At 39.4% G+C, this 15832-nt stretch overlaps 1 protein-coding gene across 1 annotated transcript; it reads right to left on the reverse strand.

The window, feature by feature from the left end:
- Window positions 1-240: 240 nt before the first annotated feature.
- aif1l (allograft inflammatory factor 1-like) lies at window positions 241-15344 on the reverse strand. The gene is made up of 6 exons (XM_063890010.1): window positions 15153-15344; window positions 14915-14976; window positions 12537-12603; window positions 9260-9301; window positions 8123-8285; window positions 241-1762 (listed from the first exon to the last, which is right to left on the reverse strand). The coding sequence occupies exons 1-6, from the start codon at window positions 15169-15171 to the stop codon at window positions 1675-1677; spliced, it is 441 nt and encodes a 146-aa protein (XP_063746080.1). The 5' UTR covers window positions 15172-15344; the 3' UTR covers window positions 241-1674.
- Between the last annotated feature and the right edge of the window lie 488 nt (window positions 15345-15832).

Consider the following 15832-nt stretch of genomic DNA (forward strand, 5'->3'; position numbering starts at 1 on the left):
CAAGATAAGAGGCTGCAGTAAATACATGATTATCGCTCTGAATGATACAAACACAAACATTAAAACGGTTCTGAAAATCACAGGTAAAGTGAATTTAAAACAATATTTAAAACACTCATGTTTGCCTATTTAAGATGTTAATCCTGTCTTTTTTCAGACTCAAAATTAGTTGATCGTTTGAAAGAGATCTCTGTAAGTTACAGACTGTAACTGCAAAAAAACATTCAGATCTTAACAGGCCAGTGTGTAAGAATCATTTTAATTCCTTTGGTGTCTGCAAACAATGTGCACATTAAAAGACATGACATACCTGTCAGACGGAAAACAAATTGACATAATAGTTTAAAACATTTTTAAGTGGGTTAAAAAATACTACAAGTACCAAATTCACAGTAAGTAGTGAGTTAAGGGAACACTGAGGCACACATTACAGAATTCACAGGGCAATGAAGCCAGTTCATCAAAAAGGGAGGATGAAAGTGTGGGGAGTAAAAATCTAAAACGAAGAGAAATAACAGATGTATGCATTGCAAGAAGAGTAAACTAAACATTTAAATCACTTAACAGGTTCTGGGATGTTAAAAAAATAAATCATGGTACGAAAAAGGGAAAAAACAACACTTCACTCACTCAGAATGTCGTGGGAACACCATATCAATATAATTCAACATACATCATCAAAACTATCTCACCAAATAACAAAGAAGTTACAATTATTTAACGGTTTTCTTGAATTAGTAAGCTAAAAGGACTGCTTGAACTGTGCACCCCTCCTTTTTGAATCTGTTTGAGCTCTACAGTATATGCATGTTGAGGCACTTGGAAAGAATATGATTGTACTGTGTGTAGTATATTATGTACATTTGTTTTTATTTGTGTGACTGTAAATCACACTCCTTCCAAAATGAACATGTGCTTTAGCCTTACAGATGTAAAAAAAGTCAGATTTGCTGTTATTCAAGCCACACACTGAAATTGAAAGACACATGGTCAACATGATCTCTTATTCCTCTCCCAACGAGTGACTGAATGTTAAAAACGCATAGCAGTACAGTCTAGAAAAAAATGTTTTTCAGATCATGAGGTGGCCATGATAACCTAGTTACTGATGCCAGATCAGTATTTAGGCTCCAAAGCTTGATGGCTCTGTACCAGAGGAAATGGGCTGGGCCTAATCTCTGATCTGAAGAGAGAAGCTGACCAAGATTAGCCTGGCAGGAATCCATCATAGAACTCTGAGGACAGTGCAGAAAATGTGCTGGAAAACTGCTTTCTTTTCCATGTGCTTCCACAAAAACATCATACTCTCGCCTCACTGAAATGAATGCCCTCAAAACGAAATAAGTAAAGAAAAAAAACTGGAAAATGTTGGAGCGTTCCCTTCAAATGTATCCATGAAACACTTACTACAAATGTCATTTAAGAAGCAGATTTACAACTAACCCACGCTACAGTTCAATTAAAGGGAAAATAAGATGAATATTCACAGTCAAACATCATTTAGTGAGTTGTGGGCTCAGTCTTCCAAAATATCAAACACCCTGCATACACCGTGTACCACAACATCCTCCGTCACCGGTCCCGCACTAACACAACACTCCACATGTTAAGAGAACGACTCGACTTCACGCCAACAGCGATGGTCCCTATGCTCCACTAGCACTCTGATTTAAGTTAAGGCAGGCTGGAAATGTCCCGCTTTGGAGGGGGACCGTCGGGTTTGCAGGAGGTGCCATTGGCTTTGTCCTCGAAGATCAGCACCCTGTGGAGGGAGAGAGAGAGAAATTCATGAATCAGAAAAAAAAAGAGAAACCCACTGGCAATTTTTTTAAATAACACACATTGTGAATAGACTGTACGATTCATGCAGATATATCCAATATACAGTGGCTTGCAAAAGTATTCACACCCCTTGGCATTTTTCATGTTTTGTTGCCTCACAACCTGGAAGTAAAATGAATTGCTTGAGAGTTTGCATCTTTTTATTTACAGAACATGCCTACAACTTTGAATGTGCTTTTTTATTTATTGTGAAGCAAACAACAAAAAGGACAAAATAACAGAAAACTTCAGCGTGCGTAACTATTCACCCCCTAATGTCAGTACTTTGTAAAGCCACATTTTGCTGCAAGTCGCTTTTGATAAGTCTCTATGAGCTTGCCACATCTTGCCACTGGGATTGTTGCCCTTTCCTCATGGCAAAACTTCTCCAGCTCCTTGATGTTGGATGGTTTCCGCTTGTGAACAGCAGTCTTCAAGTCAAACCAGAAATTCTCAATTGGATTGAGATCTGGGCTTTAACACATTTAAATTATTCCGGTTAAACCATTCGAGTGTTTCTTTAGCAGTATGCTTCGGGTCATTGTCCTGCTGGAAGGTGAACCTCCGTCCCAGTCTCAAATCACAGGCAGACTGAAACAGGTTTTGCTCTAGAATATCCCTGCATTTAGCACCATCCATCTTTCCCTCGACTCGGACCAGTTTCCCAGTCCCTGCTGCTGAAAAACATCCCCACAGCATGATGCTGCCAACACCATGTTTCACTGCGGGGATGGTGTTCTTGGAGTGATGGGATGTGTTGGGTTTCCACCAGACATAGCGTTTCCCTTGGTGGCCGAAAAGTTCAATTTTAGTCTCATCTGACCAGAGCACCTTCCACCATACATTTAGGGAGTCGGCCACATATCTTTTGGCAAACTCAAAACGTGCCTTCTTATTTTTAAGTAATGGCTTTCTGGCCACTCTTCCATAAAGCCTAGCTCAATGGAGTGTATGGCTTATTGTGGTCCTATGCACAGACACTCCAGTCTCTGCTGTGGAACTCTGCAGCTCCTTCAGGGTTACCTTTGGTCTCTCTGTTGCCTCTCTGATTAATGCCCTCCTTGCCCGGTCAGTGAGTTTTGGTGGGCGGCCCTGTCTTGGCAGGTTTGTTGTGGTCCCATGTTCTTTCCAGTTGAAGATTATGGATTTGATGGTGCTTCGGAGGATCATCAAAGATGTGGATATGTTTTATAACCCAACCCTGACTTGTATTCCTCAATAACTTTGTCCCTGACTTGTTTGGAGAGCTCCTTGGTCTTCATGGTGTGATGCCTCTTGCTTAGTGGTGTTGCAGCCTATGGGGCCTTTCAGAAAAGGTGTGTTTATACTGACAGATCATGTGACACTTAGATTGCACACAGGTGGACTTCATTTCACTAATTAAGTGGCTTCTGAAGGTAATTGGTTGCACCAGAACTTTTTAAGGGCTTCATAGCAAAGGGGGTGAATACATATGCAAATGCCAAAGTTCAGTTTTTTATTTAAAAAAAATATTTTTTTATATATACTGTATATTTTTCTCATTTCACTTCACCAATTTAAGACTATTTCGTGCAGATCCATCACATACAATTCAGATTAAAAACATTTAAATTACAGGTTGTAATGTAACAAAACAGATAAAACGCCAAGGGGGGTGAATACTTTTGCAAGGCACTGTAGACGTTTATTAATATAAAGTGGCTGATTACTTATTTATGTCTTAATAACCCTATAATGTAAGCAATCATGATGCTGATTTCTTGTTTTTTTATTTCAATTTTTGTCAATTGTGATGACATTTGTTGTATGTGTTTTATAATAATAATAATAATAATAATAATAATAATAATAATAAGAGCTACAACCGAAGTTTTTCATTTTCAATTCATATATATTATTTAAACAATTAATACACTTTGATTTTCTCTGAAATTCACTGGAACAATGTAAATCTTGTCATTTTTTGGATGAAGAATTGCATTAACCCTTTCTGTCATCCGACTACTCAATAAATCCATGTCAACTACTAAACTACTACGTATTTAAACAGGCTCCACGGAATTGGGCATACAGAAAGTAACTGTATATAAAGAAGGCAGTGGTAAAAAGACGTTTAAAAAAGACAAGTCTAAATAATACAGGCAAGATGTGTAAGTGAGGAGGATAATCCTGGAGAATACACACAGAGCCACAGTTACAGTGTGTGAGTGAGGAAAGGAATGAAGGAAAGCACAAAGGGGAGTGAGGGGATCGGTGGTTCAGACCGTACACACGGTGGAGTGAGTGATCTGACGGGAGCTATTCAGGGCAAATGCCTGTCTTTAATTTCCTTTTTTGGAAAACTCTGCAAAGCTCCACTAAGCTCATAAGGAGCCATGATCCCGACCACGAAACGGCCACTCAGCAACTCAGAGTCTGACACAAACACTTTCACTTCCCTTCTTCTTCTTCTTTTCCTGCACACTGCTGATGGCTGCTACACAAAGCCGCCTGCAGTCAGTCAATGCCCCCCTCACAGTCACTGAGTTATCAAAACAACTACTCAGATGTCCTGTTATTGAAATTAAATTAAATCCACATTACTGATGAAAATTATCAAAATTCGCATTGTGTATACAATTTAGGAAAATACAAATATTGTGATATATGAGCTTCTTCATAATGGGTAGCGCTACATACAGGATTTACATTTTTGTAGTCATGATCCCTCACATCTGTTGCTATCTGTTAACCAATACTGCTGAAAATACAAAACCTCTACTGCTCATCTTTTATTCCAAGTCTTTGTTAAAAAGAACTAGAGTGAGTTAGTGTCCTTGCCAACTTGTTAATTGCACTATAGCAACTTTATTCAAAAAAGAGCGTTCAAAAACTGGGCCCAAATTAGAAGCTGACCTCAATTATTTTCCTCTGATTGTAAGATCAATTGTTGCCGTGCCAAATGCCGCAAATATATCTGTTCTAGAGCATATTGTCCCCCCCCCCCCCCCCACACACACACACTCTCTACTCTCTGGGAGAAAAACAACAGCACAAGAGAGGCTTTGTAAACCTCAGATATCAGAGAGGGGAGCAGCGAGATGCTTTATAAATAGCCTTTAACCAATGTTTCCTTTCCTAATCGTGTACATATTTCATACACTACAGAATGTTAGTGGCCAATACAAGCTCACGCAAATCTACTTTTGTCTCATGTTTATATACAATTGATAATGAATCTGTGCAGTGGATCCTAAAGGGATAGCTCACCCCATAACAAACAAATATGTATTTTCTGTACCTGTAGTGAGATTTATCAATCTAAATTATGTTTGTGTGAGTTATCAAATGTCATAGATGTTGAATGCTTTCCCTCAAATAACTTAACAAATTTTGCACTTGTGGTGCTCTAGCGCCAAAGAAAAAATACATTAAAAAAAATTAACAGAAATATGTCTTCCCTCAGCACGGCGATATGGTTAGGTCGGGTAGAAAGAAAGTAGTTCCAAAATGAAACTGCTCTTCATAAAGTTTATTTTAAATTACTGGCTCATGATTTCCAAAAAGAGATTTTGATTCATCAGCTTTTAACTTCTGCTTTGTCAAAAACTTTATTTAATGACAGACATCAGCTTATTTCTGAAACACAGGGTCTGTCTTCTAGAATGCTACACAGTGGACTGGAGTGGCGGGGAGGGGATGAAGCATTTATAAATAGCGGCTTTCGAAAAATGGTAAAAGGCAAAAGCAGAAAAGTTATGCGTTTCCTCTGCTGGGTGATTGTGGGATTATAAGGATTTGTCTAAAGGCTCCAGCATTGCTTACATGCGGCAGTAAATACACACTTTCTCTTTCAGTGACTCAATGCAAGCCTGCTTTAAAAAGCTTAGACCAGGGGTGTCCAAACTACGACCTGGGGGCCAAATGCGGCCCGCAGGCCATTTTGAATCGTCCCTCAGCAAATTCTAAAAGTATAACGGAATATGGCCCACAAATTAAACTTTTGCTTGTCTTATATTGTACTTCTCAAATATATATGTTCAAATATATTAATGAGCCCAATTATCAAATAAATTCAGTCATTTAGAATTTAAAACATTTTCTAACAAATCTTAGTTGATAAAAAAATCTTCATATTTACTCTTATCAGCAATCTGAGGCTTCTGTTTTAAGGAATGAGCTGCCAACAAAATAAATGAAACCCTAAAGAGAGATGGGATGTAGGCTTTTTTTTCTTAAAGCATTTTCAAGTATTATTCACCTACATTTGATTTGTTTTACTAACTTATAACTTCACTTATGAGGCAACATTCACCTCTATAAGTGGTCCAGCTCTCCGTATATTTTTCTGTATGTGGCCCTCGGTGAAAAAAGTTTCGACACCCCTGGCTTAGACTCACCACACTAACCCGTGTAAGAATGGCAGGATATAATATTACCCATCCACTATCACTATGGAAAAATAATACATATCATAATGAAATCATTTCTGTCATAAAAGGGGAATTTACTTGAGAGAATTTGATGTGGTCAGGGTGTTTTATCAGTCCTACGTGACTGTAGGGTTTATCACTTTTTGCATGCTAACGCTAATAAATAAAATTAGAGAGAAGATTAAGGTTGCAAAAAATGTAGATTTTCAAGTATATTAAATAGTTATAATTTCATTCAGCTTATGTATTTTCCACTATTGAAGGGTCACAGTAAAACTGTGTTTAGGGTTATTTTTTCTGTATTAGTTTTAATCTAAATTCACCAAACATGTAATTTTTGCCACCATATTTAGGGGCTCGGCAGCCAGAGGTACCAGTGCTAAAAAATATGAAACGTGTTTCCCTGGACTGTCAGTGGTTAATCCGCCTGTAATCAGTTACCTAAGCTCCTGATCCCAGCTCAGGATAGGGATGGGGTGACTATGGATAGGTTTGTTACCATGGAGATTACTGATTAACGCAGCTTGTGTTAGTGACATCATCATTAGTCATCTCAGAATGCCCTGCTACAGGAGGAAACAATCGGCTGACACAACACATGAATCTCACACACACACACACACACACACACACACACACACACACACACACACACACACACACACACACACACACACACACACACACACACACACACACACACACACACACACACACACACACACACACACACACACACACACACACACACACACACACACACACACACACACACACACACACACACACACACAGGGGGTGTGACAAATGCATTACAAGGAAATGTGTAAATATTAAGCTTCTAAACCATCCATACAGCCTGTGATGCAAATGTGTGAGGGTTACAACAATTGCTGACAAATACATTTAAGCCAGTTAATTGTTAAGATACATATTATGGATTTTTCTTTAAGCAAGTGAATTTGAGTTGATTCTGGAAAACAGAAAGTTTAGCGGTTTTATTGTGAAAGGAAAGAACTAAAGGAGTGGATCTGGTGCACTGTCAGCATGGAAAGGAATGGTGAAGCTAAGACCCTTAGTTTTGGACTAAGAGCAGAGGTCTTTTTGGGTGCAGGGGCCACTCCTGCAGACCTATGACTGTGGGGGCATAATGGTGTGGTCTGCCGGGGCAGCAGCATCACGGCTGCTGACAGGAAAACACTGAACAGACTGGTAAAGAAGGCCAGTTCTATCCTGTGGAGTCTTCTGGACACTGTAGAGATGGTGGGAGACAGGAAAATGGCAGCCAAGCTGTCCTCCCTGCTGGACAATGTCTCCCCCCCCTCCAGGACACACTGTCCGCACTGTGCAGCTCCTTCAGCAACAGGCTGCTGCACCCTTAGTGTTTCACAGAGAGATACCACAGGTCCTTCCTGCCTGCAGCGGTCAGACTTTACAACCAGCATGGCCCCTGGTAGACCCCCCAACTCACACAACTTCAGACTAAAGACACCACTGTTGTGTAATAACACCTATGTGCAATGTGTAAATCAGCTGAATGTAACTAATTCTTTTTGTGCATGCCCTTTTATCTAATATTGTTTTATTTTATTTATTGTTTTGTCTGTACCTTCGCTTTTGCTGTAACAATGTAAATTTCCCCTCTGTGGGACGAATACAGGTATTCTGATTCCGATTAGTATAGAGGAAACTCAATACACTTGGCTACACTATAGTGAATTCTTTGATTTTCCATTCGGCTTGATGCCCTAATATTTGGAGTAAATGTGCAGAAAAATCTATCTTGTTCCAAAGATTGATTTTTTTCACATTCTGTGTAAAAGCTTTCAAGACCAAAATACTTAGACAAAATATATTCCTCTGTGTTAACTCCTTGAGTCTAAAATTATGTAAAAACAGTTACTTACAGTTTGAGCACAGCTGAGCGCTTGCCCAGCATCATCTTGACAAAGTCCCTGTAGTTGATGGTGTTGCTGCTGCCGCCCGTCACCTCCACGATCATCTTCTTCAGCTCCAGGTGGGTTTTCGGCACCCCGAGCTTCTCCATTGTCCGCTTCAGACCCATCATATCTGAGGAGGACCAGTCACCAATTTAGATATTTATCAGGGCGCAAATCTGTATTCCTTACAAAAATGGCCCTGTAAAGAAACCAAACAATTAACTAAATGCTTAATTTGTATGTATCAAAAGCATTTTGAAAGGGCACCACAGTAATCTCACACATGTTCCGTTTACTTGGCATTAGGTGGAGTACTCTGAAAATAGATGTAACGTTTTCAGTTGCCTAGAAGAGTTGAAAAAATGACATCTCGGTTTTAAGTTATCAGAAATAATGTAGTTTAAGTATGGTTAAAAAATAAAAACTTGATATCAGATGGTGTTTGGTAGTATTTTTCTGTTTAATAAGGACAATAGGTGTTGCAAGTTCATTTTGTTTATTTTAAAATACTAAATAAAAGCTTGTGGAACATATTGAACTTGCCTCTGGAAAACTGAGATGAAACTTCACACACTTTCATATGAAATATATATTGTCGATTGTCCTGACATGAATCAGTTGGAAAGTTTTAACATATTGCCTAACTATGATTTAAATGCTGATGAAAGCACTACATAAGAGTTAAGGGATCTTCTTGTGTTTCAAATTCATCTTTTGGACAGCATGAACATCTGCACCTACCTTTAATGCAAGCTAATTAAAGTGGTTGAGATGTTTCAGATTGGACCATGGGGGACCAAGCAACTGACATTGCCATCTGTTAGCTGCTAACGGCTAAAAACAACATGAGTTGGCATAAAGGACAGTCAGCAGCTTCTCTCTTCCAGCAGACAGTCATCATGTTCGCCTTACATCTGCTCACATTGGCTCACTTTCCTCACAGGACACAAACATTACACATGAGCCTGCTACAGTCCTGTGTTCACACAACACACACACCCACTCACAGAGTATTAATTACTGCTCTCTCATGCAACGCTGCACAGGGGTCAGCTGACAGTTGTTATCTGGTGCAGTTGTTGTTTTAGTGGTACTATAACTCACCAATCTCTCCTTGGTCATTCAGGTCAAACTCAGCATATTTATCTGCAAAACAAACACACACACACACATGAGATTATATCACACACACACACACACACACACACACACACACACACACACACACACACACACACACACACACACACACAGTCAGCAAATGTGTTAACAGTCTCAGAGATGTCAGTGTCTAAGAGGACAGGCAAAAACAGCTGATGAAGACAGGTGTGTTGTGTGTGTGTGTGTGTGTGTGTGTGTGTGTGTGTGTGTGTGTGTGTGTGTGTGTGTGTGTGTGTGTGTGTGTGTGTGTGTGTGTGTGTGTGTTTTGGATGTCAGTGGTAAGCAGCTGAGTGGGGTTGACATCTGAGACAGATTACAGTGTGAGGGTCAGGAAGTTAGAGGAGAACTCAAAGTTCAAACACAGCAATAAGGAAGGAAAACAAAAAGGCTTGGCTGGACAAATCAAGACTTGGATAAAAGAGGTTTCTCTCTCAGTCACAAAATAAATCTGGTCTACTAGCCTGTAGAAAAAGCACTTTAGTAAAGCAGACTCAATACTTTCCCCTGCTTCTAAAAATCTAAAAATGAGCAACGAACAATGTAACTTCCTTGCAGATGGCCATTAAGCTTAAAGGATTAGTTGGATTTTTTTTAAACAAGCAAATTATCTTCCTTACTAAGAGATGTATGAGAAGACTGACACCACACTCATATCTGCTGATAAATAAGGAGCTGGAGCCAGTTAGCTTAGCTTAGCATAAAGACTGCAAGCAGAGGGAAACAGCTAGCCTGGTTTTGCATGATGGTTAAAGAAATAATGAGATGTGTTATAAATATATTGACGTTGTAAGGGATGAGTGCCTTCTTTAAAAGGGATATATGTTCTCTATATGTCACAATGTGTTTTGTAATTTTAAGGGAATACTTGCCAATTACTCAGTCAAAGATAAGATAAGATGAGATCTACTTTATTAATCCCAGACTGGGAAATGTTTGCGTTGCAGCAGCAAAATACAATACAATACACGTCATTGTACATAGAAATAAAATAAAATAAGAAACTAACAATTCTAAAGTATGTACATCTTACAGAAGAAACATAAAACACAGGGAGCTGCTGCAACAGGCTGCCACCTAGCATGGCGCCATGAGCTCAAAACGTTGTTTACAACATGACCAAAAAGAAGAGGAGTAATTTGACCAATAATCAACCTTGAGGCATTCCTATTAAATTAAACACTGGTGGATTCTGAGTCACGGATTCTGCCTAAACTTCAGTATTCTCTTTTATCCAGAAAACCACTTTAGTCAGATTACACTGATTCCTGTCACACAGTGAGAGCTCTGTGAGTGTGTGTGTGTGTGTGTGTGTGTGTGTGTGTGTGTGTGTGTTGGGGAGGAAGACTGTGTTAACTGTGTGAACCCAAGGGGAGAGAGACAGGACAATGCTAACACTGTTCAAAATCTCTGAGAAAGGGGCCTCCACACACAGGCAGGCAGAAACACACACACACACACACACCACACCCACACACCACACACCACACACCACACACACAGCTTTTGAGTGGGCCACTTGTCGTGGGGCAGCCTGTTGATCATCTGCATACACAGAAATGTCTTTAAAACAGCCATTTGTTGACAAGATTATGTTTTTTCTGCTTCTATTTGACATCATAGAGATTTCATTTTGAATAGAATTGAGTTGTATGGTGCTGAGTTGGACTCCTTACTGTTGTGGCAGATATCATTCAAAGGGGCTTTTCCATTTGAAAAAACAGAACACACCCTGGTGATAAAATAGTTGAAATAACTTCCCTGGCCAACAGATAATAAACAAATAACTTTATTCCCACACTTTAAAAAGACACTAATCTTACAGTAGGGCCAGAAAAAAACCCCACCATGATTATTTTAAAAGGGGCCCTGTTGTGTGTGATATAGGTTTTTGTGCACGTAAATGGTCTGCAAAACTAAAATCCCTGTGTTCCCTCCAGAGGGAGTTCCTCTCCCACACACTCCCACCCCCCTAACTGAAACACCTAGATTGGACTCCTTTGTTTGCCTCCGTAATGCAACACTTACGCTTGTATTGGCTAGCACTCCAACACATTGTACAGGCTAAGGGAAGGTACATCTCTAAGCGGTGGACCAATCACAATAGCCGACTAGCTAACCAATCAGAGCAGACTTGGCTCTGGTTTCAGACAGAGGGTGAAAAGAGGTGCTGCAGCACAGACAGTATGAGAAAAATAAATAGCTTTTTGAACATTAAAGCATGGAGACATGTCACAGTAGAGACACAAAATACAAATATGAACCAGAAAAGGAGCATGATAGGGACCCTTTAACATATATATTTTTTAAATGATCATTCCCCTTAATATCGCAATCATTGCAATATCATTCAAAATATGTACAATTAGTTATTTTGTACCTAATTGTACAGCCCTATCAGCATCCTACATATAATAAAACAAAAAGGAATAATTGAAAAAAGGAACTTGACCCTTAAAGAAGGGTATATCTATAATTGTTTTGGTCATGAGTAGCATTGATGTGATTTGATCTGTGTTAAAAGCTGTGTTTAGTGACCTCTGGTTAAGTAGAACAGTATGAAACAGAAGGGGAAAGACAGGAAGAGAAAAGAGCGCACCTCGTGGGATCTGGGTGTCAGTTCCTCTTTCAGTTTATATATTGCTGCTCCATTTCCTCCAGCAAGCATAGATTATAAGTAGGACAGTGGAGCATGTTTCTCATATGCCCTCTATTCGAATAAAAGCCTTATGTTATGTTGCTGATAATAAACTCTATGTTCTACATGCACCCAGAGCCTTCATGTGCAAAATCAGAACAATGGGGAGGAGATCTTTGGCAAATCATGTCATTTTGTTCCCGCTTTATCTCCTCATGGCAGTGATGTTTTCTACTCCCAGGAGCTATGCGTTGACCCAGCATATTTCTGAATATTGTAACAATAAGCAGAGGAACGCCCCTGTACATTCCTGCAGGGCCACGGAGGATTTGGCCTTGCAAAGCTCTTAGAAATCTCTGCAGTCCGTCTTTCCCACAGAGAAAAACAAAATGCTGAAGACTTGTGTGTGTGTGTGTGTGTGTGTGTGTGTGTGTGTGTGTGTGTGTGTGTGTGTGTGTGTGTGTGTGTGTGTGTGTGTGTAACAGCCAACAAAGACAAAAGCAAGGAAAAAGAGACACACCCTCACAAAGGCCAACACTGAGACACTGAAACTACTTGTGGGATGAATGGAATGGATTTACTTACTTTTGAGACCTTCCAACTTGTCCGCCAGGTCTTCTTCATCCCTGTATTTCTGGTCTTCCAGGTATTCCTGAGAAAAAGGGGTAAATAAACTGAAAGTGACCAGGAAGAAAACACATTTTACAAGTTTGAAAGAATATACTAACAAATTAAATGTAGGGAAAAAGCACACATTAGACATGCAGATTAGTTTGCCATTTGAATAAAGTACATGCAGGGACAAACCAAGTCAATCGATAAAACGTTTTTAAAAATGTCCTTCCCCTCACATTGTCATTACTTATGTTCATTAAGTGGAACACCTCACAAGGGTGTAAGAGGACAGAGCCTGCAGGGAGCCAAAGTAATGAAATGATAATGATGCAATCTGCCATGTGGGAGTCGGCTTCCATCCTCACTGAGAGGATAGGAGAGAGGGAGGCTGTGCTATGCACTGACCTCTGTACGTCTGTCAAGCATGTAATTAAGGGTGAGGAGGATAAACGCCTCAACTGGATGTTTATCAGAGACGCCTGACTCAGCCTGCTGAATCACTACTGCAACACACACACACACACACACACACACACACACACACACACACACACACACACACACACACACACACACACACACACACACACACACACACACACCACACACACACACACACACACACACACAGGACTGTCCTCTCACAGTCCCAGTGTATCTTAATAGAGTGTTTTTGAACACGTGCAGAGCCAGTATTACTAAATTTAAGTCTAATAATAACGTTCATGAATCTGCAAATAGTTTTGACAATGACCCTAAGCAAGACCCATGCTCTGGGCATATTCTAATAACTATTGTCGTTTAAAATAAAGTCTTATTCATTATTGCACAAACCTAACAGTGTGCCCTAGATTAGTTTAAAAGAAGACTTGCATTTTTTTTGTTGTTTTAAACCTCTTTCCAACCATGCATTGAGCTCTCTACAAGATGGCAAAGATTAGAATAAATGTTTGGGCTACAAAATATCTGAAAAATATTGAAGGATGGCCATGACAAACACTCAAAGCCCCACCTGATGAAAGAAAACTAACAAATTCACATTGGAGTCAATTTGGGTATTTTGCTTAAAAAGAAGCCAATTAAATGCCTATCAATCAACTCATCGTTATCAGCAAGTTTCAAATATGAATAACCTCCGTAGGTAAAAGAGATTCGCTTCGAAGTTGAATCCCAACAGGATTCACTTGTACATATGCACCCAAGTCAATATAATGTACAAAGATAGATTACTGAACCATGGGTCCAAAGTGTCAGGGGCCCCCTGGCCTTCATGTAACAAAGTGTAACTCAAAGAGACACGTACCAATTAGGACGAGACTAAAAATGACCACAAAGAAACACAAAGATACTACAAAGAGACCAAAGTGACCATAAGGAGATGTAACAAAGCTGCAAAAATCAGGACTATAAAAAGGGGCAAAACAACCACAGAGAGACACGTTGACTACAAAGCAACTGTAAAGAAACGCAAAACAACTACAGAAAGACAAAAATAACTACAAATTGACGAAAACATCTACAACAACACACAAAACAACAATAAAAAAAGCTAAATATCTATACACTCTGTATGTGGTGGGGTCTTTGGGATGTTTGTATAACCCAATCCCTCATAATCCGCCCATGGATGTCAGTGTATAAAAACCATGCACTTCACCCCAGGAAATGTGGTTTTTTTTTTTAGATCTAGTCTGCTATAATACAATATGTACACTTCTAATGTACAGATCAGGCATTCACTATAACTGGGTGAATGAAGGAACAGAGTGAGTGTGAGGGTGTGTATGTGTGTGTGTGTGTGTGTGTGTGTGTGTGTGTGTGTGTAGGAATGTGACAGGCGCTGCAGGCTGCCCTCTTGGTGCGACCTGGTTTTTCATGTGAGAGGGGATGACATCAAAGTGAATGAGAGATTATACAGACATCCAGTTAATCTGAAGAGAGCTCTGCGGAGGACTGAACAAGCGAGGCCTGATGTTAGACAAAGGGCTCATTCACACACCTGTTCACCGGCAGAGGAACCAGAAAAACACGGCGGAACGAACAACAGATCGATATCATTGGGTCAGAAGGGAAATGACATGTGTGACAGCCATTCAACAAGTGCCACAAGACTGCAGGGGGAAATCAATAAAATGCATTAACAGCTCCATTAAAATAGTAATAAAAGAACCTGTGTGGCCTTCACGGGACTCATATTGCACGAACTGCCTTGATTCATCAGTGCAAAAACAAGGCCAATGCCAAGTTAAGTGTATGCGAGCTCATTACATTCAAATTCCCGTGAGAGGACGTTAGACACGACACATGGAGGTATAGGGACACATGGAGGTATAGGGACACATGCGTACCTTGTTTATTTCGTCCAGTTTTACCCGTTGCTGCTCCTTTAACAGTCCAAAGGCTTTCCCTCCTGTGAAAAAAAAGAAACATTGTGTTAATTGCATGCTGGTTAATAAGGATTTAGCTCATATTGTAGTCGGGGTGGGCCCTGCAGATGCTCTATTGTAAAGACTCAAGCTAGCTGCAGACATAATACCCGAGAAATCAGACAATAACACATTCCGCTGTGCTTATTTTGTGTATTACCTTGTACATTTGAAGGCATCCCGGAACGTGTGTGTGGGGAAAATCCAGAAAATGAAAAAATATCCAAGCCAGAAGGCTACCGCTACTGTCCACCGGGGCGATACTCTTATTCTCCGTCAGGGACCGGGCTCAGTGGGCCACTAAGTACCGGTGTCAAGACGGACACAATAAGAGGAGGAACATCCGGTTAGGTTTTCCAAAATAAACTGTTGACCTCATTTGCACTTTCGTCTCTCGTTCTCTTTTTACATCCAAATCTTTACTGAAATACTCAAACAAATCAGAAATGGCCAAGTGAAAAACGAATAATAAATAAGTACAATTAATAAAAATAAACTAAATTAGATAAATATATTTAAAATGGTCATGCTACCAAAATACTATAATTAACACAATTGTTAGGCATGGTCTAAAGTCCTTTTTTTTTCACTTGGGACTTTTAAAATAGAATAATATATATTTATATATATATATATATATATATATATATATATATATATATATATATATATATATATATATATATATATATATATATTTAATAGAATATCTATATAAACAGTAGTTAATATTAACTTGGGATTGTTACATACAAACAAGTAGGCAAGCAAATGTTGATCTATATAGCCACAATAACCAACAACATACATTGTCTATAAACAAGTGAATCGTCATTAGAA

The sequence above is a fragment of the Eleginops maclovinus genome, chromosome 8, assembly GCF_036324505.1.
Source record: "Eleginops maclovinus isolate JMC-PN-2008 ecotype Puerto Natales chromosome 8, JC_Emac_rtc_rv5, whole genome shotgun sequence".
In the NCBI taxonomy this organism is placed as follows: domain Eukaryota; kingdom Metazoa; phylum Chordata; class Actinopteri; order Perciformes; family Eleginopidae; genus Eleginops; species Eleginops maclovinus.